We start from the raw sequence: 25,923 nt of genomic DNA, 5'->3' as shown, positions 1-25,923 counted from the left end.
CCAGCTAGGGCTCGGTCTCACACTACAAGGGCAGTTGCGTCATCTTCTGCCTTTCTGTCAGGTGTGCCCTTGGATGACATCTGCAAGGCTGCAGTGTGGTCACAACCTATGACTTTCATCAAGCATTACAGGTTGGACACCAGGGCCAGGGGAGATGCAGCCTTTGGGAGGGCTGTCCTGTTGTCTGGTTTGCACTGACTACGGTCTGGGGGGCACATGTTGTTTTCTCCTTTTGCATTATTTGCAAATAAGATGTTTTTCAGACTCCTGGGTTCATGATACTATTGGGTTGAGTTCATGAGATTGTTGGTTGTTTATCTTAACCAATATGGTGATAATAATAACAACACCAATTAGACCACTGCTTTGTGTCTTTCTTGCTTTATTGGTATCAGCAATAGTGTTGGAGACAAGGTTAATATGACACTCCCTCCTCCACTGACCTTAGCTCGCCAGTCTCAACCCATTTGTATGATTCGCAGAGACCACGAAGAAGAAGGACAGGTTGCTTACCTGTAACAGTATTTCTTCGAGTGGTCATCTGCGAATACATACAAATCCCGCCCATCCTCCCCTCAGTGTCCTGCTCTTTATTGGCTCATTCTTATCGCCTACTTGGCGGAAAAATTGCGGAACTGGGGAAAGAGCGGGAAGGCAGGGGCTTTATAAGGGATGGGCGGAGCTACCGCCAAAAAGTTTCAACATGTTGCAAAGAGTACTTTGCCTAGTGATTCCAGAAGTTTCCGAAGGCACTGCGCAGGCGCAGTACAACCCATTTGTATGTATTCGCAGATGACCACTCGAAGAAATACTGTTACAGGTAAGCAACCTGTCCGTATATGTATATGTATGTATATATATATATAATGCTTTGATTCAGATAAGAAAGAAGATCGTGCTTCCATTAAGTAATGATCTGTAATTATTTTATAGCTGTTGCATTCCTGTCTAATAATACAATGTTTATATTGCTTCTGTACAGAACTGACACAAATTGCAGGTTCTGACAAAGATAGTAAACCTGCTGAAGGTATTATGATGCTGCTTGTTTACAACTGCTCCTGTCTGATAAATAGAGGTTATGAATGTATGATTTAGTACATTTGCCATTTTAGAAGAACATTAAAATGCTTTTTTTACTATATTACAGCAAATATTTTGATTGTGTAATTGGCAAATCATAGGCTGCATCCACACTGCAAAAATAATCAAGTTTGGCTCCATTTTAACTGCCATGGCTCAGTGCTGTGGAATTTTTGTGAGACATGTAGCCACCTCTGTCAGAGAGTTCTGGTGCCCCAACAAACTATAATTCTCAGTATCCCATAGCATTGAGCCATGGCAGTTAAACTGGTGTCAAACTGGATTATTTCTACAGTTCAGATGCAGCTTGAGTTCACTATAGTCTTTATATAGATACCCAAATCAACCTGTCCTAATGCAGATCCAGGAGATACTTACAAGAGCTCACCATTTGTGGTTTTGGATGAGCCAGTTCTAGGTCTAAACAAGAACTTTAGAAATCTTATACTTCTCTCATTTTGCAAGAACTAATGTTCTTAAGAAAGTTGATGCAAACAACCTAATAATTTTTATGATATAAGAAGGTGGAACAACCGATCAACTGACTATAGTTACTGATAACATCTACTTTTGAATGTGTGCCATGAGGCTTGGTAAGAAAAGAATTATAGCAAGTTTCTGAGAGAATCATGTCAGAATGATGTTTCTCTGCAGTATATTAACAGAACTTCATCTTCCTAAAGGTCCATGAGTTGTCACATTTTGCTGCTTATGTACAAGAGAAAGTTGTTGTTTATAGTGAGATGGGGTCTATGAGTGTAGTTCTCAAGAGGCTAAGATACTTCCAAAGCCTATGTTTTCTAATTAAAATGGAAGACCCTTGAATTATGGAACCATTCTGCAAAGAAATTAGTATACTGAATCATATACCCATTTCCAAACAAAGGTTAAGTATAAATACAAAATAATGTCAGGAATTACTGACCATCAGTGTCCACCTCTTAAGCTGCTATTTTTTGATTGGTTGTATCTCTGCATTGCCATTTTATTCTTGATGAGACTCAGTCACTGTCAGCTCTCTCAAGAAGACCCTTAGATATGAAAGTTTGCGAACTCTGTGTTTCTAATAATGGCAAGGTCTTACATTCAATGTTGTACAAGCTAAGTATTGTTGATTTTTATTTTTATTTTGGTGTACATTCACATTCACGATATTTAAAGAAGTGCGTAGGCCAACAAACAAACAAACAAACTCATAACAGATAGAGGGAATTTAAGTCTACCATTTGCAATCTATCTTCCAAGATAGTGATGGAGCTAGAACTAAGCACTGCATTGAATACAACATCATATTGCTTAAACAAGGTCTTTGTTAAGAGCACTGTTCTGGCATTTTGGCAGCTGGAGTGAACATGAAAACACAACATGTTAAGATGAAAGTTTTTTGTTCAGTGAGCAAATAGGTATGTTTCATTTCAGAGTTCTAATGCAGAGTGTTCAGTTATCTGCCAAGGAAATATATATATAAAGTGCTATTTTAAGAACACAGAAGAAACACAAAATTTGTAATTTGTATAAGAGCTTTGCTTTTGCATTCCTGAGATGAAAAAAACTAAGGCATCTTTTTTGCCCCCTGGATGCTAAGAATAAAGATTTGTTTGAGAAAGCTAGATTACAGGTGACATGGGTAAAGATAGTGAAGTGAAAGTTAAGCAAGAATTAATAGCTGAGGTTTGCGTGTCTCCTAGTGTGTTGTTAGGAAAGTTTTAATAGATGTGGGGGAAGGGAGGAAGGAAGAGAAAGAGAAGTATGGTAACAGCTCAGAGGAATATTGAAAGCTATTCTGTCACCAAGAAGAAATAAATTTTAAAAAACAAGTTTTCTATACTGGCCTTGCTGTTGCTACTCTTCCCACCCCTCAAATTTACTGATATGTTCTTCAGTCAAATAAATATGCCTTCTTTCTATTTTTTTTTTAATGCGTGTATTATTTGAGCCAGCAAATTTCCGCTCTTCTGCTGAAAAGTGCTTTCAGGTTGTGTAAAATGTTAGACAGATGGGAAAAATCATCTTAACTGACTGATGTCTCTCTGATGATACATAAACCATCAGTTACTTGTTTGGAAGATCCCTGGGGCTGGTGGGTTGCTTAACCTCAAACAATGATTACTACAGGAATATGTTCCAAATCAGAATTTTTATTTTTATTTGAATTTATAATCTCTCTGTTCAACAGAAAAGTGACTCCGTCTAAGTCTAGCTATTTTAATGATGCTTATTTAAATGTTAATGTGCACACATTCTGATTTATTAAATTGGATTATCAAGTGTTGGACTTGTTACAGATCCCCATGCATCTCATTTAGTAAGATCTGAGGCATTCTTTGTTCAGTTGTCATATGTTTCATGTTGCCATTGCATACAAAGTGTTTTGTGAGTACTTTTTATTTTGTTCTTACAACATGACTGAAGGCATGTCTCTTTGGGAGTTGTTCCCATTCTAAGGTAATTATTCAATGCAAATAGACATTTTGGGAAAGCTGTAAGAAAAATATGTTGGAGGATGGCCAGAAAGGAGAAGCTTTTATTAGTAGTGGTTGGAAACTTGTGGCTAATGTTCTAGATCTTGTAGGTAAGTGAAGGTGGGAATTGTCCTCTTGGAGCCTAGGGTCACTTACAACCTTCCCCTTGCTTTCATGCAGCTCGCTGCTGTTCTTACCTTTGGCAAGAATAATTAAGTCATTTCCTTGGTAGCCCTCTGTGTGATAAATGTGAGAAGCAGAAGGAGTGCCCTAGCCACTGTGGCTTTGGCCTTGTTCACTGGCATTCTCCCCAGATTATCCCCAAGGGAATAGGGGGAGGAGTCCCTCCAGTTCTGAGCTAAGTTGACAGAAAAGGTACTGTGACACATTGCAACTTTGGGTTGTGCAGATGGACCACTCTGTGCTGTCCCTGATGTTATATTTTGTAAGGTTTTTCTAACGATCTTCAAATATGGTTAGTAACATTGAGTTGACACCCTAACCTGATGATTGAATGAGCAAACTTACATTTATCTACAGAGTTGCAAAACAGTTAGCTGTTCAAGGTCCATACTTAAACAAGTGTTTGGTGGCCTTTTAGAATGTTTCTGGTGGTATTTTGCTCTGACTTGGATGCTGTAGTTGAGACAAGTCCAGTGGATGTAATCTTAGCACCTGCTTATCCCATGTCATTGGATAAGTTTCAATTTGTGCAGCCTCAGGATGTGGATAGGATCCTTGGAGAAGTGAGGGCCACCACCTGCATACTGGATCCTTGCCCTTCCTGGCTTCTGAAATCAACAAGAGGGGGACTGGCCGAGTGGCTAAAGGCAGTGGTGAATGCTTCACTGCAGCAAGGAAAATTTCCATCCTGCCTAAAGGAGGCTGTGGTGAAGCCATTACTGAAAAGGACTTCCCTGCATCCCACCATTCTAGATAACTTTTGGCCAGTCTCTAACATTCCATTCTTGGGCACGGTTCTGGAGTGAGTGGTGGTTTCCCAGCTTCAGGGATTTCTGGATGAAATGGATCTAGATCCATTTCAGTCTGTCTTCAGACCTGGCTATGGCAAAGAGACAGCTTGGGTCACCTTGGTAGATGAACTATGCAGGGAATTGGACAGGGGGAGTGTGTCCTTGTTGATCCTGCTAGATCTCTCAGTGGCTTTTGATACCATCACCCATGGTATCCTTCTGAGCTGCTTTTATGGGATGGGACTTAGACATACTGCTATGCAGTGATTATGATCTTTCTTAGATAGGCGGACCCAGAAGGTGGTGTTGGGGGATTCCTGTTCAACTCCTTGGCCACTAGCCTATGGAGTCCCACAGAGTTCTGTGTTGTTTGCCATGTTGTTTAACATCTACATGAAACCCCTGGGAGAAGTCATCTGGAGTTTTGGGTGCAGTGTCATCAGTATGTGGATGAGACCCAGCTCTATCTCTCCTTTCTATCTAATTCCGCCTATACTGGAGCCCCATTATAATGAATGAGGCTCGTGCATGTGGAGATGCGGCGGCTATTACAGCGCAGCTTCCGCGTAAACTGGAAGCCTCATATGGTGTGCCCACATATGGAGCGGGCGCACTGTACGTTTAAAATTTTTAACTTTTTACTGTTTAATTAGGCTATTTTAATTTTTTTTAATTAATGTGGTTTTATATTGTAAGCTGCCTTGAGTTCCTTTTTGGAAGAAAGGCTGGATGGATGGATGGATGGATAGATAGATAGATAGATAGATAGATAGATAGATAGATAGATAAATTTTGTGTATTTAATATTTACGTGCAAGGTGCAGATATGGAATAAATTAACCTATAGATGAATAGAGCTGCAGTGACTTTGCAAAGACATCTGCAGTCAGTCACACTAGCTGATAACAATATCACAATTGTAAAAGCTTCTGCTGGTCTCTTATGGTTTGCTGTGGTTCTGTCTGTGGACAGACAGGATCGCACACATTGCTGCCCTTGTCACATTGGCCTCAGATGAGTCTAATATATGTTGACATGGGCAGTCCCCATGCATATTGTGACCTTTCAGTTTGCTGCAAGATTCAGAACCAGTTTCAAGGTGCATCTTCACTGCTTCCCCAATATTGCTCCATGTTTTGTAACCTCTGCTTGTTTTTGTTTGTTTGTTTGTTGTTTTTTGGAGATAGAAAGAATATAAATATTTCACTCTGTTTTAACAGCTTCTGATATTACTACATGTGTGTGTTAGAGAGTTGCATTCATGCCTTTCTGTCAAGCTTTCCCTCCTAATAACTCTTAAACCTAAATCATTCTAGGCATCATCTTCATCCTGAAGGATTAAGTTTTTTTTTTTAAAGTGTTGGGAAAATAATATGACCATCACTTGTCCAAGAACATTCTGACATTTGGCCTGATTTTTGTAACCATAAAAGGTGAAATGTTGTGTCTTCCTGTTTTGTATGACTAGTGAAGGAGTTAAAAAAAACTTATACAGGAGGGAAATAACTTCCGTTTGAAATGTGCACAATAGTACCCCTACAAACAAGGGATGCAAGATGTATCCCTACAAGAAAACGTTGTAGCAAACAGTTGCTTGAATGACATATTTTATGGATAATAATTGTAACACTATTCTCTCAACACTGGAAACCTCATACTGGAAGGAAGTAACTGGGAGATTTTCCTGAATAGTCATTTTAGCAAGAATAAGATTTGGTGACAGTTTGAAATTTAAAGGGAGGTGTTTCTTAGACTGACCACTTTACATGCTATTGTCCACTGTTTATGCAATGCTCATGAGCAGATAAATGATAAAAGAAGCAGCTGAAGTAAAAATATAATGCAAGAAAAAGTTGTTAAAACTGAAAGTTATATTTTGTAATTCTGTTCCTAAGATTCTGTTTTTATAGGCAATCATCCTTGTTGCACTTAACTTTGTATCTGTGCCCAGATGTAAGTGAAAACACTGAATACTTTGTTTTCTTTGTGCCGCAGCATTGTGATAGCCTTTCCCATGAGGATAAGTGCAGGGAGATGCTAACCAAAAACGGCAGCAGCCAAACAATTTATGATGTGAAAATTGTACATTTTGTTGTGAGAAAGCACAGACTTCCTTAGTCTCATGAGTTAGAAAATGGAAAAAAAGTTGTCAAATAATTCTGTGTTCTTCTCTTACTTGTTGGTTTGGGTGGTAATTGAAATTTTCAACATTGTGACCCTCGTTCATTCATACACATATACACATCTATAGATAGATAGATAGATAGATAGATAGATAGATAGATAGATGAATAGATAGATAGTAAAAAAAAATATGAATCATTTATCTGCCATGAGCAAAATTAGAGAATCATAAAATTTTAATATGGGAAGGGCAGGGCTTTTCAAACCTCATCCCAGCTATTTCTCTTGTGTAAAATTTTCAGACTTAATTTGTTTTGGTAATCTAAGGCAAGTCTTCCTTGAGATACACATTCTACACCCAGACTGAGATAGTTATGGACCTCCAGATGGTGCTAGACTAATACTCCCATCACCCATGGAAAGTGTACCACTTTATCCTAAGATAGATGTTGGGAGGTAGTGACCCCAATGTAATGATGAGAGTAGGCAGAGTACGGGAATGTGGTGGTTGTTTTGAATTTATGAAGGGTATGATTAGCAAAGGAAGAAAGATAGGAAGTAGAGAAGAAAGAGTATGTAAAATGGAGGAACAGAAGGAAAATTCCAAAAGCTAATAGAAGATTTGAAGAATGTTAGAAGAAAGAGGGGACCAATGGTAACTGCAGTCAAAGAGATTTGAAGGTATCGGCAGAAGATAGAGCAAATAGTGATACAAAAGGAGAAATGAGAAATGGGTCTCCACAAATTTGCTCATTCATTCATTCCTGGCAAGCTCATTTTAGCTTGATGAGTAGCCCATTTTATCTGGTAGGACAAGGTAACTTCTTATTCTGCTTGGGTACTAGGCATAGGAAGCTTTTAGGTAAAGCTTTGGCACAGCCAACTTGACATACCATATGCTAACTTATGCTATGTGTGCAACACCCTAAGATTATTTATGTGGGCAAGATCTTGTTTTCTTTCCCATGTTGTTATTGTCAGGGATGATGGGAGTTGTAGCTCTTCACCTCTGGCTTGAACTCTCCACCTGGTTGTGCACCGTGCTGACCAGCTTTGGCCAGTGGTTAAAGCTTAGCAGAGTTACAGAGAACAGGCTGAAGACCCCGACAAACTCTCCAAGCCTTCTCACTCTTGCTTCCACAGAAGTCTTCACCCTTCTTCAGGATCCAGCTGGTTCTTGTAGCTTCACCCAAGACACCAGACAACTCAGTAGTCTTCAATAAAAGATCTACTTTATTCTACTATATACAGCTCCAAAACTATCCAACACAACAATACACTACTCCTCACTCTACCACTACTACAACCCACAAAATACATTGGGATGCATAGTCATTATTTAGTCAATGCATGGTACCACCACTGTTGTCTGTTTCCACCCAGTAGGCGTGTACACCATTCTCATTGGTTCTCCTGGTTCATCCTACAATTAATGATTTCATCATCTCAGCCTTGACCACTTAACAATTGTCAGTGTGGTCCAATTATCCACTTTACATTTCTGTCCTTGGCATTCAGGACTGTTAATTGTATTACCATTTCACCTGTGTGTTTCTAATTGGCTTCTGCTAGTCACTCCTGACTCTCACATACATGTTTTATTTCATTTACTGTATATCCCATGTTGCTTTTTCCTTAACAGTTTATGTGTCAAAGATTATCTCTTGAAGGAGGAGTACACAATACCAGATTGTGATCATACCTTCAATGATTTTTTAAAAATTTCAAATTAGACACTTAAATGGGAAAAAATATTATTTTACTCAGATGTACAATTAAAGTGTCACAAATGGGAATTAAAAAGTACATTTTAAGTACAACGTTTTTCATTACAGTCAGCCCTTACTTATCTGGGCAGGTCCATCTGGATCCTTCAAGGAAGAAAAAACCATGGGACCTCAACCCTCATGGTTTTCAGCAGTAGTGCATGCGCCGCTCTTCCACAATCATATGCACACATGGCCATTGGGGAATGGGGCTTGCTTAAATCCATGGATGGCAAGCCCGCAGTTGGGGAGGGCAGGCTATATCATAGTGAGTCACGGAAAAATCTTACAAAAATATAGCAACAAAAAAAGTACAAAGCTTTTGTAAAGTCGAAGGCTTTCATGGCTGGCATCCATAGTTTTTTGTGGGGTTTTCAGGCTATGTGTCCATGTTCCAGAAAAGTTTCTTCCTGACGTTTTGCCAGCATCTGTGGCTGGCATCTTCAGAGAATGTTTGCCTGGAAAAAGTTGGGTGTATAATAGGTGTGAGCCTGGGCATGCGGAGTGATTTGCATGTGTATTTTCTGTGCTGATGGCCGGCCTCAGGCTGGAGGCTAATGCATTTGCATTAGCATCCGCAGCCTGAGGCCGGCCATCAGCACAGAACAATACACATGCAAATCACTGCTGCATTCCCAGGCTCACACAGTATATTTCAGGGGTAGGCAACCTGCGGCCCGGCAAGGCCTTGGGACCGGCCCCAGCCCGGTCCTGCTGCAGATTGCCGCTGGAGCCTTTGGCCTCTCGCGTGAGGGCGTGGGGCCTTTGGCCTATCAGGAGGCAGGCAAGGGGGGGCAAGCAGCGGGCAAGGGGGGCAACTGTCTATAGAAGCCTCCGAAACATGCATTTATATTACCTTTTTTTTAAAAATCAGCAATTTTTTTGCATGTCTTCCATTTTTAAAAAAACGTGTCCTCCATTTGAAAATTTTGTCCTACATTTGTCCCGGTTTATTTATTTATTTATTTAAATTAATTATTTATTTTTTGGCTTCAGTCCTCCAGTTGTCTGAGGGACAGCAACCCGGCCCCTGGCTCAAAAAGGTTGCCTACCCCTGGTATATATAATCCCAACTTTTTCCAAGCAAAGCATTCTGTGAAGATGCCAGCCACAGATGCTGGCGAAACGTCAGGAAGAAACTTTTCTGGAACATGGCCACATAGCCCGGAAAACCCACAAAATACTACAAAGCTTTTGTTTATAGAGGTAAAGTTTATATGTCATTCCTAACTAGTAATATTTGTTGCTTGTACTTCACAAGATCAAACTTTATTTGGTAACATTTTCTAGATTCCCTAGTATGTTTGCCACTTCTTATCTTCTCACATTAGAACTACAGGGCTCCTTAGACAAGGATTCTTCTTTCCCCCTTGTCTTCAATAAGTCATGTGAACTGTCATTTTTTAACAAATAATAACACCGGAAGGCTTATTTGAAATTGTTTGCTATGGATTTAAGAAGCTTGACAAGTAACTAAGATATGTTATCTACTGGCTAAACATGGGCACATAACATTAATTACTTCTACTGGACTGTCAATCACAGTGCAGAAGCATAGATATCTTTAGTGTGGATGGCATGCTGCAAAGAGTCTGTTCACGTATATAAACCTAAACGCAATGCTTCCTAGGTTTGTTCTAATAAAGAATAATATCACAACCCCAAGATAAGAATGTAAACATAATGGTACCAAATTACTGAGAATCAGAATGAAATACATGCTTCTAAGGATGAAAGGGAAAGGAATGATGCAAGGATTCAAACTAGATTGCTTCAGTCCTGAAAAGTCCACAGTACATAGAGAGTACATACAATTAATTTGTGGGGATTAGAAGAGCCTTAGCTCTTCATATAGTAATATTGCTGATAGACTAGAAATATCATTTAGCTAGACTCAAGTTGGTTTGAGGATTTATGTTATTTGACAATAGACAATTGGTTATAATAACACAAAGTGTCAGTTTTAAAAATACAATTTTAACATAATTGGATGTAACTTTTGAATAGTGTGTTTGAAGACTATTCATAGAATTATAGAGTTGGAAGATATCACAAGGATCATCCAGTCCAGCCCCTGGGCATGCAGGAATACACAATCAAAGCACTCTCAAGAGGAATCCATTCAGAAGACATTTGTCTTCACAGTACAGTGACCAGTATATTTTTAGATACATAACTCCTTGTCTTAAATGCTCAAGGAAAGAATGAAGCATGTGCACAAGAAACAGGAATAACAGCATAATCAGAAAATTCTTCTACATAAAGGTCTTGCAGAGCTTCCATTCATTCCAATAGGTTCTGGATAGAAAAATATCCAATAGATTGTGCCCTCTTTGTACAATATAAAGACTTCTTTCTGAAAAGTAACAATCCAAATTAAGATGATATAAGCCAAATGATCACTTTTGGATGTTGGGAATTATCATGATCTTGCTATCTTGGCTATGATGTCCTATGCTAACCCAGACAAGGACCTCTTGGTATGAATAGAAAAGTCTGTCAACCAGAGCTAAAGGTCTGCCATTCCAAGTTTAGCACTATTTTTGTCAGTTCAGCCAGGATGTCATTCAGGGGCAGGGGTCGCAATGTGATAATTGAATTGCTGATCTGTCCTTGTTCCCTAGCAAAAATATAAAGCTAGTAGTATTCTTTACCGAGTAGCTTTAGAATAAAAGATAGTTAAAAGTATCTGAGAAGTCATCTGAGCTAACCCTCTTCTCATTGAAGGATCTCCAGTGCAACAGCAGCATAAATCATCTCCGTAGATAACCCCCTGGGGGAAATCTGCCACTTCTAAGGCAGTTTGTTCCACTGTCAAAACTACTTTTACTGTTAGGAAGTTATCCTAATGTTTATGTAAATTGGTTTCCCTGCAGTTTTCACCATTGGCCCTAGGCTTGCTAGCTGAAACCATAGAAAACAAGTCTACACGTCCCCTCATCATCATTGTGTTCTTTCAAGCCATAATTTCCAATTTATGATAATCCTAAAACAACCCTAGCATTGTGTTTTCTTGGCAAGATTTCTTTTTTTTTTTTTTGGAGGGGGGGATCACCTTTATCTTCTCTCTCCATTCCCCCTACTTGAATTATATGAAGATGGCTATCATTCTTCATCTTCATCTTTTCTCCTTCAGGCTAAACATATCCAGCTGTTTCAAATGTTCCTCATAGGGTTTGGATTCCAATATATCCTCAAGTGGCTATCTCTTTATAACTCTATTTTGGCTCTTAATAACCAATGCATTCTTTTCTAGGTGCTCACAGAATGACCATATTTATCTGGTCTAGGTGCCCATCAGTGTCAGTGTTAGGCTGGCTGGTGTGTAGATCAGCCTATTTCCTATTTTTGAAGATTCTCTGCATGCTTTGTCCACTCCCTGTTTTGATTATGCATCATTCCACCAGACCCCCTAAACCACGTCAAAACAAATAACCTTAACTGTTCTATCTGCATACACTTATAATGCCTAGAACAAAGTGCACTGAACCAGGGTAGTAGCAACATCTAAGAAGCAAACAAGATCCTTACTTAAAAACATTATGCAACCACATGTTAACTCCACTTAATTAATATGCAAATTGTAAAATGCTGAATAATCTATCAGCACTCTGTACTGTGGGCCAGTAGATACCCTATGTCAGGGCAATAGCCAGAAAAACTCAAAATATTTATTGTTAATTCTGGAAATATATTTTCTTATGTATATTTATTATTGAATTTATTGCCCTATGTCCTTTTAAATGATCTCAGTATTACCTGGTTGATTGAGAGTTCCACAGGTCACTTGTAGCATTATGCAGGACACAGTGTTGTGTGTTTCCAGGAAGAATCTTTATTGCTCCCAGAAATGTTACCAAGATTTAAAGTTTTTACTGGGCTTGAGAATTTGTATGTTAAGGCCTCTCGTCCATTGAAACACTGAACATAGAAATCAGTGTATATTTCAACTTGGAAGGAAGCCATGTGGACTCCTAATTTTATTGAGAATTTTATTGTAATTATTTTTATCCCAGAAAGCTGTATATGTGAAACAAAACAGCTTGCCTGTGTAGTGTCCATGTAGCTAGTAGACCTATCAATATTTATGCAAACCAGTATTTTCCACAATCTCAGCAAAAACTTATCTAATGTTGTCTTAGACATCCTTTGAATTAGAGTTCTTTTTGTGGCCAAGGGATGAGAAGTTCTTGCAACATTTTTCTTTGCTTGCTTAAATCCTTTCTAACCAGGACTTGGAAGATTACCCAGAGGATTTAGACTTCATGAAATGTATTCCCTCAAAAAGGGAGAGGCGGGATACAAATAAATATGTTGTTGTTGTTCAAAATGTATATTTCCTGGAAGATAGATAAAGGTCAAATGTTCTCATTGATATTTAGTGACAAGAGTAATTTATGTAATAAAGAACACAAGAGTACTGGTCCATAGAAATGGCACACTCTGTGACCATTTCATGTTTCCCTATGGATGATGAGCTAGCATCAGCCCAGATAATTTGGTTCTGCTGTTCCTTGAGAATTTGAATATCAGCCAACAGATACAATCTAATATTTCATCATTCTGTAGTGCTTTTGAACACTAATTTTTAATCTTTATAGCTTCTGCGTCTAGGTAGTATACAATGGGAATAAAAATTTAGGCTCAGTTTAACAGGTTACAGTCTTTAAAAAGTCCCATGAGAGGCAAATGAGATAGCTCATATTTAGCAGTACTCCATTGCCTGCCTTTAAAAAACAAAGCATCTTGTGATGGAGCTGGGGCAATGCTGGTGAAAGCAGAGAGGAATAAATTGTGTTTACCATCCTATATGAGAAATACATCTAGGATGTTATAGAGCAAGGCAATGCTAGACAAGGAAAGGGTTGTATAGTATTTCCTTCCTTATTTCCACTGCTTCACCACCCTGTATTTTATTTTATTCTTCTAAGCAGCTTTGCTTCAAAATGAAAAGGAGGAAAAGTGCTGAGGTACTATTCACAGTGAGTTATTAAAAATGTTCAGAGTATGTTTGGACATCGCAGTAAGCCATGACTCTATGAGAGGTGAAGCACATTGATAACCAAATATAACTTGCTCTGTTGATCAGAGATAAAAGTCCTAATATGCTTGTTGGAAAACTATTTTTAAATGAAGGAGTGTGTGTATGTATGTGTGTGTAAAACAAACAAACGTGTGGATTGTCTTTCAAGGACAATTCAACATAAAATCTACAGTAGTCCAGTCTGGTAACTACAGCATGCATCATTGTAGGCTTAAGCTTTTGTTTGTCTAGTTATGTATCCATTTTTGGCACCATTACCCACATAGACAACACATTAAAAAATTGGTATTGCAAGCAACTGCTAGAGTAAATAAATAAATTACATATACAGGTCTAAATCTAAGTGGGAGACTCAAAAAACAAACAATCAAAAGCTCCAGCCTGTTTATTTAGAGTATTATTTCCCATACTTTGGACAATGATATTATTATTATTAACCTTTATTTATAAAGCGCTGTAAATTTACACAGCGCTGTATATACAATCTTTTAATTAGGCGGTTCCCTGCCCTCGGGCTTACAATCTAAAAAGACATGACACAAAAGGAGAAGGGAGTGGTGGAGGGAAAGGGGATGAGGGCCAGCAGTTCTTCTCTACCTCCGAAGCCTGGACCAAGGCAGATTGACTGGAGGGAGGGCTTGGCTTCTTAACGAATGGGTAAACTTCTTCCAGGGAGGCCGGTTGGAGTTAGCCTGCCTCTCTAGTAGGATAATACATATAAAATACATAGCAATACAGGAAATGATAAGCAACTCCTCACCACAACAGTGTGTCTGAGTGGATTGAAGTACCCATTGGTGAGACTTGTCCAGATTTGTGTTCCACACACCTAATTATGCCTGTGTGCGTTGTGTGCCTTCAAGTTGTTTCCATTTTATGGTGACTCAAAGGTGAACATGACCTGAATCTGGCTCTCCCAAATTCCAGTCTAGCACATTGTCCACTAAACTACACTATCTGGCTGCATATTTCTAAAGCTAAAGGATTGTGGAAAAAGAAAAATGAATTCCAGTCCACTCTATTCTCAAACCTCTGGGGAACAACATCAGATTGTATACTTCATTTCCTCTAAGTTCCACATTTACACAGCTATCATAGCAAGGCTAGCAAATAAAAAACCTAACAGATTGTTGTTGTTGTGTACATTGAAGTTGTTTCCAACTTACGACAGCTCTAAGGTGAACTACCAAGAGGTTTTCTTGGCAAGATTTCTTTGGAAGAGGTTTGCCATTGCCTTCCCCAGAGGCTGAAAGCTTGTGACTTGCACTTGCTCAAGGTCACCCAGTGGATTTCATGGCTGAGCAGAGAATTATACCCTGGTCTCCAGTCATAGTCCAATACTCAAACCACTGTGCCCTGCTGGCTAACCCCCCAAAATTCTTTAGCTATATGCCATACATTTGTACTAAAGAAAGGGACGTTACTGCTAATAATCATCTGATGAGTAGCTTAACAAGATAAAAACTAGATTTTCAGTATGTTAAGGGGAAAGTATATGAATTTGTGTATAGTGTAAAGATGGAACCTGAGAACATCTTTCTTCTTGCAACCCTCTCTGTATTTTGCTGAATTTCTGTTGCTTTGGGAGCTAGAAAACAGGAAATGTTTAAATTCAAATTAGGCTTTCCTGATACTGGCTTTGTATTGCAACCTTAAGGTTGTCATATTGTTTGCCTGCACCTCCCATAAGAAATCTCATTCTGTTCCCTCATAGATGCAGTAGTAATAAAGGCATCAGTTATGGAGGAAAGGGTGGTTTCTAGTTTTCTGGATGGTTTTGTAAACAACTGAGTTTGTTATGCAGATGTTGCTACTAACTTTATACACATTTAGGTGTTCAGTAACCACAGAGAAAAGGCATTTTAGGTGCAAACATTCATATTCATTCCAACTAAATTTTGCAGTTCTGGGGTAAAATCCAATTATTAGTTACAGCTAGAGTTAAATGAATGGAACTTGCTGACTCAATACTGTACCTATTGAAGACCCACTGATTAGTGGGTTTCCTCTACTTGGCACTAACACTAGGATTGAGCCCTTTCTTTTCATTTTCATTTTCAATAAAACAATTAGATGTGGTTTGTTTGATCATAGATCTTGATAAAATAACAAAATGCAATTTAGTCTGACTCAGAAATAGCCTTTCAACAAACAGATTTAATTTTAAAAATAATTGTCTGCACCATGACTCTAAACTAAAGAAACAATTAATGTTATTTTGTTGTAGCTGTTTTAAAAATACCATATATATTCAACTGTAAGTCGACCTCATGTTAGTTTGATTCAGAATTTGGAATATTACCATGCATCTAACTACCAACTATAAGATGACCACATGTATAAGTTGAGGTCACATATTGGGACCAAAATTATGACTTTTGCCATGATTTGTGGAAAAGTCAAGGGTAATTATGAGCTTTATTTGAATTGTAATGTATTTTTTTCTTTTTTTTCTTTTGATTTTTGTTGATTTTTATTGAATTATAGTATACTTTTTATTGCTGTAACCTACCTGGATTCTACGTGATTGGATGGGATATAAATAAATCAGTATTATTATTATTATCCTTCAGTCTGTTACATTTAGCTGGGATCAATATAGGTGCAAGTCTCATTATTTCTCAGGTTTTAGGAAATTAAATTTGAATTTAAAAGTAGAACAAATATTAGAAAGGATGAAATATTGATTGAAAGATGGCCTTACTTGAAGGTTGTAAACTCTTGTCATAAAATAGTGTAATATGACCAGGGTAAAATTTCTTTCTTTGGGTGAGAGAGCAGAGCTGAGAAGCAAATTGAGGTGGAGGATGAAAAGAGCCTAGCATTTTCTTTGGCAGCTCTGATGATAGATTCTGATACAAAACTCATTTTAGAAAAAAAGCTATCCTTGTCCCCATTGTTTCCTGGCAGTTGACTAAAAGTCTGAAATAAACAACTGTGTGTTTCCTGGTTGGGTAGTAATTGTAGAAGACTTGTCACACCTAAGTGCAGTAAAGAAAATGTATTCTGAAGATACACTGTTTATTTGTTTAAGGATCTGACTGGAATTACCTTCTTAGGGTTGTGACTGATCAGTTAGACAACACAAATAAAAAAAAATGTGTGTATTACCAAACTTTCTTTTTAGTGGCCGTTTTTGAATGTTGGAGGCATAAAAAAACAGGACCCACGAAGAAGCAAATACCCTAATCCAGCTGGAAGAAAAGTGATCAATCTGGAACGCCCAGCCTGGCATTCTAGTCTGTGTGCAGATTGTCATCAGTAGCATTCATTTGCTCAGGGCAAAGACTGGACCCAACCTTTTGTTTCCCACTTGCACCAACAAATTATTGGTATTTTTGAAAAGTTTTGATTGTTATTTGCAGGAACCAATAATAAAATATGTCCCTAAGGTGTACAGTGACAGCCTCTATGCAATTCCCTGTAAATCCCATGGTGTGTTTTAGTACAATTAGGATGCTTTGATTTGGATTTCCTGCATGGCAGGGGTTTGGACTGGATGGCCCTTGTGGTCTCTTCCAACTCTACCATTTTATGATTCTAATTGTATTGATCAATGAGTTAACTGACTTCAACATAACTAATTAAACTGTTTCAGTTATTAACAATGATATTAATTATTTTTCCAGTTACTAATGTTTAAAATAAGCACATTTTCAAACCTAAAGTTCTATGCTCTTGAATGTACTCTCCTATAGAATAAAGGAAATTTTAGAAGATGGAGAAAAAAAGAAGGCTATCTCCCATTATAGCTATAAAATACTCATGTTTCCTCTTAATGCCATATTGGGTTTTTTTGTAAATCTTGCCTGGTGTCAGCTAATCCTAAACTCTCATGTTGGGAGCTGTGTTGTTTTTCTTTAGTTTTATGTTGTGTGATACCCTTAAAGATATGTTTCAGTTTTTGGATCTCTCTGTTCCTTGGAATGATATTATTCAGTCACTTGTTGCATAATTGTGTAAGATTATGGGATTGTAATATTAGCAAAGAGGAATATGATGGGAGAGAGGTCTATCCATTTTAATCTAAAATTGTTATTTCTCAATATTTATAGCTTCCAATGGCTCCATAAACTCTATGAGACTATGTAATTGTAGTGTTAGCAATAAGGAAGAAGATAGCAAATGGATTGTTTAATTTACACTTTAAATTGTTATTTCTATTTCCTTGTGAAAATAGTCTGAAATTACAAGAACTCTAGAATGATGAAGCCATCTTGATTACTATCTATTTGTCGAAGGCTATATAAATCGTGAGGAAAGTTAGGAAGGAAAGCTGTGTCCATCAGTGTGACTTGAAGAGCAATGTTGAAAATTGTTATGAGGCTAAAATGCTGAACTGGGAACACAGAAAATCATCTCACGTGGGTGTTGAAGTTACAAGCAATTATGTGTTCTTTATATGGCATAAACATTCTTTTGAAAAATAGATATTTTTTCCTGAGTTTATACCTGATTTTTGGTTACTTCATTTTTTTAAGGAACAAGAGCCTTACTATACAATTTGATTCCACTCCAAATATAAGAGGAAATGAATTATTGCAGTTGTAACAGTGTAGAGCAGATGTTTTGGTTGGACTGGCTGTTAACACTCTGACTCATAATAAATCCTCAGTTCCAGTAAATTCCCAGTTTTTAGTTACAGTAGGTAATAGAGGATTCAGGAAAACAATGTGTTTGTCCTTTGTGCTTTGAATGTGTCTGGGAATTAATACTTGCCAGGAACCATTTTTTTAAGAAAAGGATACACTATTGTTCAATTGTTTTGTTCATCAGATAAATTTATTCTGAAAAGTTGTTCTGAATGTACATCACTAACAGTAATATGAATTTAAATTTTGCTAATGATCATAGCACAAATTAAATTGGTAGACATATTAGTTAAAGAGTGTGTTTGATTCTTTATTTTGAAAATGTATAATTATTAAATCCAATTCTTTTTTTAAACACAAGGGTATACTATTATGTGTGGGAAGGGGTGGGTGAGGTTGGGGAAGTCACACTCTCTCAGCTTCAGAGTAAGGCAAAGGCAAATCCCCTCTGAACAATCTTGTCAAGAAAACCTCATGATAGGAGTTGTCAGTGGGGTTGCCATAACTCATAAATGAGTTGAAGGCACATGGCAACAACAAAATTGTATAAATGGACCATTTTTCTATAAAATGGTTGTTCTGTTTTCAGTAGGCTCTCAATTCACAGTGATCACATTTACCATTTAAACAATATCCTATACAGGTGGCCATTGGAACTTGCAGGAGATCCGTTCTGGACCCCTCCCGCCATGAGTTCCAAAATGTGAGCATATTCAAGCCCCATAGACTTGAATGGGGTGTGTGCATGTGGGCCATGTGCATCTGGGGCATGCGCCATGGGCACATGTCTCATTGACGTTAATGATGGTTGCCCCCCGTGGGTTTCCAAGTCCGTGGATCTCAAGCCCACGGGCTTGGATGGGCAACTGTATATTCATACCGTCTTTGTTGGAGAGAGAGGGATTTTTCCCATTACTATAAATGCACATTTGTTCAACTGTTAATAAATATGCAATTAATTGTACATCTTCTGATTTCATTATTCTCATTCTGATTTCATTATTACACAGCAAAATGTTAGTATTAATATGGCAAAATATAATGCCAAAATATAGCCTCTCCTATTCTCAGTTTCTTTTAAAATATAGTTATTCCAGTCAATGTAGTAGAATCATCCCTCAGCCTCAATATAATAATAATCAAAACGAAATGAAAAAATATGATAATAATCAAAATCAGCAATATCATTACCAAACTTTTTGGCTACTAATTTTTAAAAAGCATTTTAGGGACATGGAATGATGGAAAGACTTACAGTAATCCTGTCTATGTTTGTCTGCTTAGAAGCAAGCTCTGTTAAGTTTAATGGTACTTAAACTGGACAATGCTGAAAAGTTAGCATATTCCTGTCATGGTTTCAATGTTTTGTTTAGGTGAGAAGGAAAGGAGAAAAGAGTTCAAGAGTTGGGGGGGGGGGGAATATGGTTGGTTTAGCAAGGAATAGTGTGTGGAGGCAGGTAGGTGTCTGAAAGAGAGTAATACTGAAGAAGGGAGAATACAAATGTAGCTAGGAGAATCTATGGGCCCAAACAGGCCAAAATAAAGCTGCTTCAGGTCACTTTGGAGGTATGCTGTTTAAATGACGCATGCATCTTAAGAGGCCAAAAGCTGTGCCAAAGCTGTGCTCCAGTCCTTAGTACTGGAGCGTGGCTTTGGTGTGGCATCCGGCCCCTTAGGGCGCATGAATCATTTAAATAGCATACCTCCAAAGTGACCTGAAACTGCTTGATTTTGGCCTGTCTGTTCAGGCCCTATGAGAGAGAGACAAGTGAAATCAAGAATTAAATGGAAACAAAGTTGAGAGCCTAGGCAGAACTGAAGAAGTAAGACATTTGTACCAGGCTTTTTGCTAATGATTATACAGACCACTTTTCCTCAGATTAAGGCGGGTTACACACCGCCATTTAGTACGTAATGAATACGTACTAGGGTTAGGAAGGGGCAGTGCTTCCGCACCCCCCTAACCCTAGTACGTATTCTATACGTACAATATGGCGGCGGCCATTCCACACGGCGGCCGCCATATTTATGTATTGGATGCTGTGCGTCCGCACGTGTCGCGGCGTCTATGACGTCGCGAGTCCGCCCCTGGCGCCTCGCGACGTCATAGAGGTGCCGCTTAAAGAAGCTCCATTTTGGAGCTTCTTTCTCGGTCCGTGCGGGAGCTGCGCGGTGTGGCTGCTGCGGCTCCCGCACGGAGCAAGCGGCGGCGGCGGTCTGTAACCCGCCTAAGAAAGGAAACTACACAACAGCTTTAACCATTTAAAGTAGGACTATGTAGGTTGAAGCAGAACTGAGAAAGCTGACGGTAAAGTAGGAAAAGACAGAGAGCAGCTATCCTATAATCCTATATTAAGTGACTCCTGAGGCAGCTCAGTATTTTCCAGCACTGACACAGGGACATAGCCAGGAATTTGGGAAGGGGGGGTCAAGACTAAGTGCCGCCATTATAATTGGGCTTGGGTGCGGTGGCGCGGCAGCACGCACCATTCATTTTATCTAACGGAAGGGGGGGGGTCCGGACCCCAAGAACCACCCCCCTTGGCTATGTCCCTGACTGACAGGTGCTCTTCCTCTGAGTTCTGACTCATCACGGTTTAAGAAACTTTGAGAAGGAGAGAGGGATTAGTGAAGGTGGCTGCTCCAAAACAAGCACCAGCACAACACAGTGACCAGATGATGATGATGATGATGATGCAGAAGTCATAGAATCATAGAGCTGGAAGAGACTTCAAGGGCCATCCAGTCCAACCCCATTCTGCCATGCAGGAAATCTCAATCAAAGCATCCCTGACAGATGGCTATCCAGCCTCTGTTTAAAGACCACTAAGGAAGGAGACTCCCCTACACTCCGAGGGAGTTTGTTTCACTGTCGAACAGCCCTTACTGTAAGGAAGTTCTTTCTACTGTTGACGTGGAATCTCTTTTCCTGTAGCTTGCATCCATTGTTCTGGGTCCTGTTCTCTGAAGCAGCAGAAAACAAGCTAGCTCCTTCCTCAATGTGACATCCTTTCAAGTATTTAAACAGGGCTATCATATCACCTCTTAACCTTCTCTTCTTCAGGCTAAAGATCCCCAGCTCCCTAAGTCGTTCCTCATAGGACATGGTTTCCAGACCCTTCACCATTTTAGTTTCCCTCCTTTGGACATGCTCCAGTTTCTCAACATCCTTTTTAAATTGTGGTGCCCAGAACTGGACCCAATAGATTTAGATTAACAAGGTAGTCCTGTACTATCTCTTTACTTATTCTGTGCTGAAATTTCCCTATTCTGTCCTCTGCTCCATTTTCCTCAGGTTGAGCACCCTTTGCCTTTTCTGAGAAGACTGAAACAAAGAAGGTGTTGAGTAATTCTGCCTTTTCTCTGTCCCCTGTTAGCATTTTGCCATCTTCTCCACACAGTGGCCCTACCGTTTCCTTCTTCTTCCTTTTGCTGTGGACATATCCAAAAGAGCCCTTTTTGTTGTTGTTAACCTATAGCAAGCCTGAGTTCATTCTGCTCTTTAGCTTTTCTGACTTTACCCCTAGATGTGCTTGCTATCTGTTTGAATTCCTCTTTGGTGATTTCCCCATTTTTCCATTTCTTATACATGTTCTGTTTAAAAATTAGCTCAGTTGAAAGCTCCTTTGTCATCCATCCTGGTTTCTTGAAACATCACCCATTTTTTCTTCCTCGCTGTAACTGTTTGAAATCATGCCTTCAGTATCTCCCTTTTAATAAATTTCCATCTGTCTTGAACTCCCTTCTCTTTTAGTATTTCTGACCATGGGATCACCCCCAGTATTTCTCTGTTTACTAAAATCAGCTTTCCTAAAGTCTTGCTTTGTGACTTCCTACCCCCTCATCTGAGACTTAGGGAAGAGGGAGCAAGCCTTGATTTCAGACTGCTTTGTTTCTGGAGTGGTAATCATATACCATTTTAGGGAGATTTGCAGGCTTTCCCGGAGGCCATGGGGAGCTGAACTGTGGGCTACACTTTGCTTACCCCTGAACATGCAAAATTATAATTTCAAAATTTTAAGTGCCTTAGGTTTGTACAGTCAACAGTGCAAATATACCCAGACTAAGGGATAGAGAGAACTGCAGACTGTGCTACTTAAGTGCATGAATTCTTGCCATGTGAGAGGTAGAAAAATGGGAATCACAAATGTTGTAGTAAAGGCAAACTGGACTTTCATCTCTCTGTTCCTAGGTAACAGCTCATAAATCATTGCAGTAGTACTGCTGCTTTCTTGTTCCATCCTTTTCTCAAGATCACTTTTACTTAAAATGGCTTGTCTCTTCTGTAAGATTGGCTATAATCGAAGAAGTAGAGTCACGGGAAGACTTTTTGAGCATTTTCAGTGTACACAGCTATATTAATTATCATAATTGTGTCTCTTATGAGGGATGTTCAATGCACAAAAAATAGAGTTGACTTTATTAGTGGTATGGTGGCAAGTGGAAACTCATACAAGTCATTTTAGTGAGAGATTTCAGGAAGAACTGGAAGATGAGAAATTAGTCTTATAGGCTGTTTATTCCTGCTAAGGTATTAAGTGCTCCAAATTTCACAGTGTGGTTTAAAAATTTCTTATCCCATCAAATTAATTTTTATAATTTAAAATGCCATGCATTTTATGACTATCCTTTGAATTAGATCACTATTACTGACATTATCTGTAGCAATGATACATAATAACCCATCCATACTCAGAGATGAATGGGCAAAGAAACCAGGGATAATTGATCAATCAATTAGTCAATTTATTTATATCCTCTTTTCTCTCCAAGAGTGGGATTAGTATATTATTAAAACAGATGAGAATAGCAAGATTCAAGTGTCAATGGACATCCTGAAGCTAATATGGCTTTATTGCATCTTACAACACATCAGAAGATATTATTTCAATACACACATTTTTATATAGGACAAAAGGTTTCCTATACCTTAGCTCAGTTATTAATCAAAATGGAGACATCTGTATAAGACTAAGGCTTAGAAAGGTCACTGTGAAGGAACTAGATAAGCTCCTCAGTTGTAAAGATATAATTAAATACCAAAGTTAGAATAATTCAAACCATAGTATTTTAAATTTCAATGTGTGGTTGTGAAAACTGGATAGTGAAGACATCTCACAGAAAGAAAACTGGCACATTTGAAAGGTAGTTTTTAATTTGTTGCCTGCTTATTTTATATAACTCTATCTTGCATTATTAGCTATTGTTTTATATGTATTTTGCTATTATCCTGTAGAACGTACGCCATTGGCAGGTTTCATTTTTATCATTTTTATTAATTGTATGTACAGCACTGTTTAAATCTACAGCACTATATAAATAAAGTATAATAATAAATAATAGCAGTGCTAGAGAAGACAATTACATGGAGAGACCACCTTTTTGAAATAGAAAGCTGCCTTTCTCAGTTCCACCAATCCACCTGTCTGCCAAGCCCAATACTGTCAACTGCTAATGACAGCAATTCTACAGGATCTGAAATGACTTTAGCAGCTTCCTACTAGAGATTCTTTTAAATGCAGGTGGCACAGACTGAACCCAAGAACTTTCTACATACAATTTTCTTGTTCTGAGTTATGAGAATACATTGCTGGAATATTTTATTCTCCAGAAGAGTAGGAATTTTGGAAAGCAATGCAATTGCATAGCTACTCACAACTATGGTGTGATAGTTTAAAACTCTGGTAGCATATATTTCAGGACTACAATCATGAAGCAAATTAAAATCCAGCCATTTCCTTATTTTCCATTTCTCAAGATATTTTTATAACAGCTGACTTGAGTTTTGAGGGCAGCAATTTCTGTATAAGAATATTGTGACATGCCCACTAGCAGTAATTTGACATCTGCCATGTTCATGACAGTGGCATGTAATTTATGTCAGCCACATGCAAACAAAATATGCAAATTAGCTCCTACTAATATATTTCTAATCTGATCCTTGTGCTGAGGAGGTTGTTTTTAGACATTTGTTTTAAGACCAGCTATGCAGTTTGAAGACCTTACAGACAGGCCTTGGACTCTCTTTTGCAACTAGTTCATGACTACAGTTGGTCTGAAACATACCATACTCGACTATAAGTTGACCTCACGTATAAGTTGAGGGCAGGTTTTGGGGGCAAAATTATGGATTTTGATATGAACCTTGGATACGTTGAGAGTAAAATTTAGGGACATGCAACAAAGGATCTGATGAAGCAAAGGAAAACAGTGCCAAAGAACCTACAAAATTATGGCAGGCATAACTGTTTTGGCTCACGCTAAAGTAGAGAGTAGAGGGAAGTCAGCGCTTCCAGGACAGATTACACTCTTGTCTTTCACCAGGGGATAGTTCCCTTTTTAATAAGAATTAAAGTATAGTATTTACATTGACTCATGGATAAATTGACCTAGGTTTGTGTAGTCGATTTTTGACTAAAATTTCTAGACTTACATGAGTATATACAGTAATTTTTCTTTTTGTGTATATGTGCATGTTTAGGATGCAAGTGAAGACCCTGGAGAAGATGTTGCTCTTCTGTCAGTCAGCTTTGAGGATACAGAAGCTACTCAGGTTTTTCCCAAATTGTATTTGTCACCACGAATTGAACAGTAAGTACAGCACTGGATGTATGGTACTCCCACTCTTCCAAGATTCAGATGTCTCTCATTGAATATATGTGAAATTTTGGGAAGCATAAAGCCACTTTGACTTTTATTTAGGAAAATTCAAAATGATGATAGCTGTGTATAATTACAGCGCTCTAGAAATAAACTTTAATAATAATAATAATAATAATAATAATGTAAATGGCTATGTTGGTGAAGCTACATGATTACTGTTGCCAATTTCTTCTTAAATATGTGATACTATTAGAGCTGAGTACTGCAAGTAGACTCCAGTTCTTTGAAATGATATTCATTAACGGTTTCATTAATTTCCTCTTGACATTTAATCTTTTTGCATTTTGGGCTTTTATAATTCCTGATGATATCCCAGATTCCATTAATAGGGAGAAATATAAGATGGACAGCTGAACACAAACGTCAGAATCATACAAGCCATTGCTTTCCCTATTAGCATGTATGGCTGTGAGAGCTGGACAGTTAAGAAAGAAGACAGAAGGAAAATAAATTCAATCAAGATGTAGTACTGGAGAAAAGTGCTGAGGATCCTGTGGACAGCAAAAAAGACAAACAAATGGTTTCTATATCAGATCAAGCCAGAAATCTCCCTGGAAGCCAAGATAACAAAACTGAGGCTGTCATACTTCTGACACATCATGAGAAGGCATGAATCATTAGAAACAACAATAATGCTAGGAAAGGAGAGAAACAGAAAGAGAGAAAGGCTGAATGCAATATGGATGGACTGTATTAGGGAGGTCACAGATATGGGTTTGCAGGAACTAAGCAGAGCAGTGGAAGACAGCAGGTCTTGGAGATGTCTCATCTACAGGGTCTCCATCGGTTGAGATCAACTCTAGGGCAGTTAACAAACCAAAGGCTTGTCTAATTCAACGTACTATTCACCCACTGACCAACCAGATGCTATAGGAAGCCTGCAAGCAGGATATGAGTACAGTAGCGCCATATGGCTCATTCTGTCCAGCAGCTGATATATGGAGGAATGTTGCTTCTGGTAGTAGAAGGAGCATATGTCTATCATCCATGACTTTGACAAATCCATGAACTTGCCCAATCCTCCTTTAAAGTTATCTCAATCTGTAGCCATCAAAGCTTGGCCATGAAACCCACTAGCTGGCCTTGAACAAGTCACATGCTCTTAGGCTCAGAAGAAGTCAATGGCAAACCTTCTGTAAACAAATCTTTCCAAGAAAACCATGATAGATTCACCTTAGGGTTGTCAAAAATCAGAAATGACTAAAAGGCACAAAA

The 25,923-nt window shown here is 38.4% G+C and overlaps 1 protein-coding gene across 3 annotated transcripts in view; it reads left to right on the top strand.

The window, feature by feature from the left end:
* Positions 1–25,923, top strand: part of BABAM2 (BRISC and BRCA1 A complex member 2) — a 171,811-nt gene that overhangs the window by 40,102 nt on the left and 105,786 nt on the right. For all 3 annotated transcript variants that reach the window (XM_042477082.1, XM_042477091.1, XM_042477074.1), the window contains exon 7: positions 24,527–24,636. In XM_042477082.1, the coding sequence (XP_042333016.1) occupies positions 24,527–24,636 (110 nt within the window). The remainder of the gene's footprint in view (positions 1–24,526; positions 24,637–25,923) is intronic.

The sequence above is a fragment of the Sceloporus undulatus genome, chromosome 1, assembly GCF_019175285.1.
Source record: "Sceloporus undulatus isolate JIND9_A2432 ecotype Alabama chromosome 1, SceUnd_v1.1, whole genome shotgun sequence".
In the NCBI taxonomy this organism is placed as follows: Eukaryota; Metazoa; Chordata; class Lepidosauria; order Squamata; family Phrynosomatidae; genus Sceloporus; species Sceloporus undulatus.
Note: the sequence above shows the minus strand (reverse complement) of the source record. Positions and strands in the feature narration are given on the sequence as shown.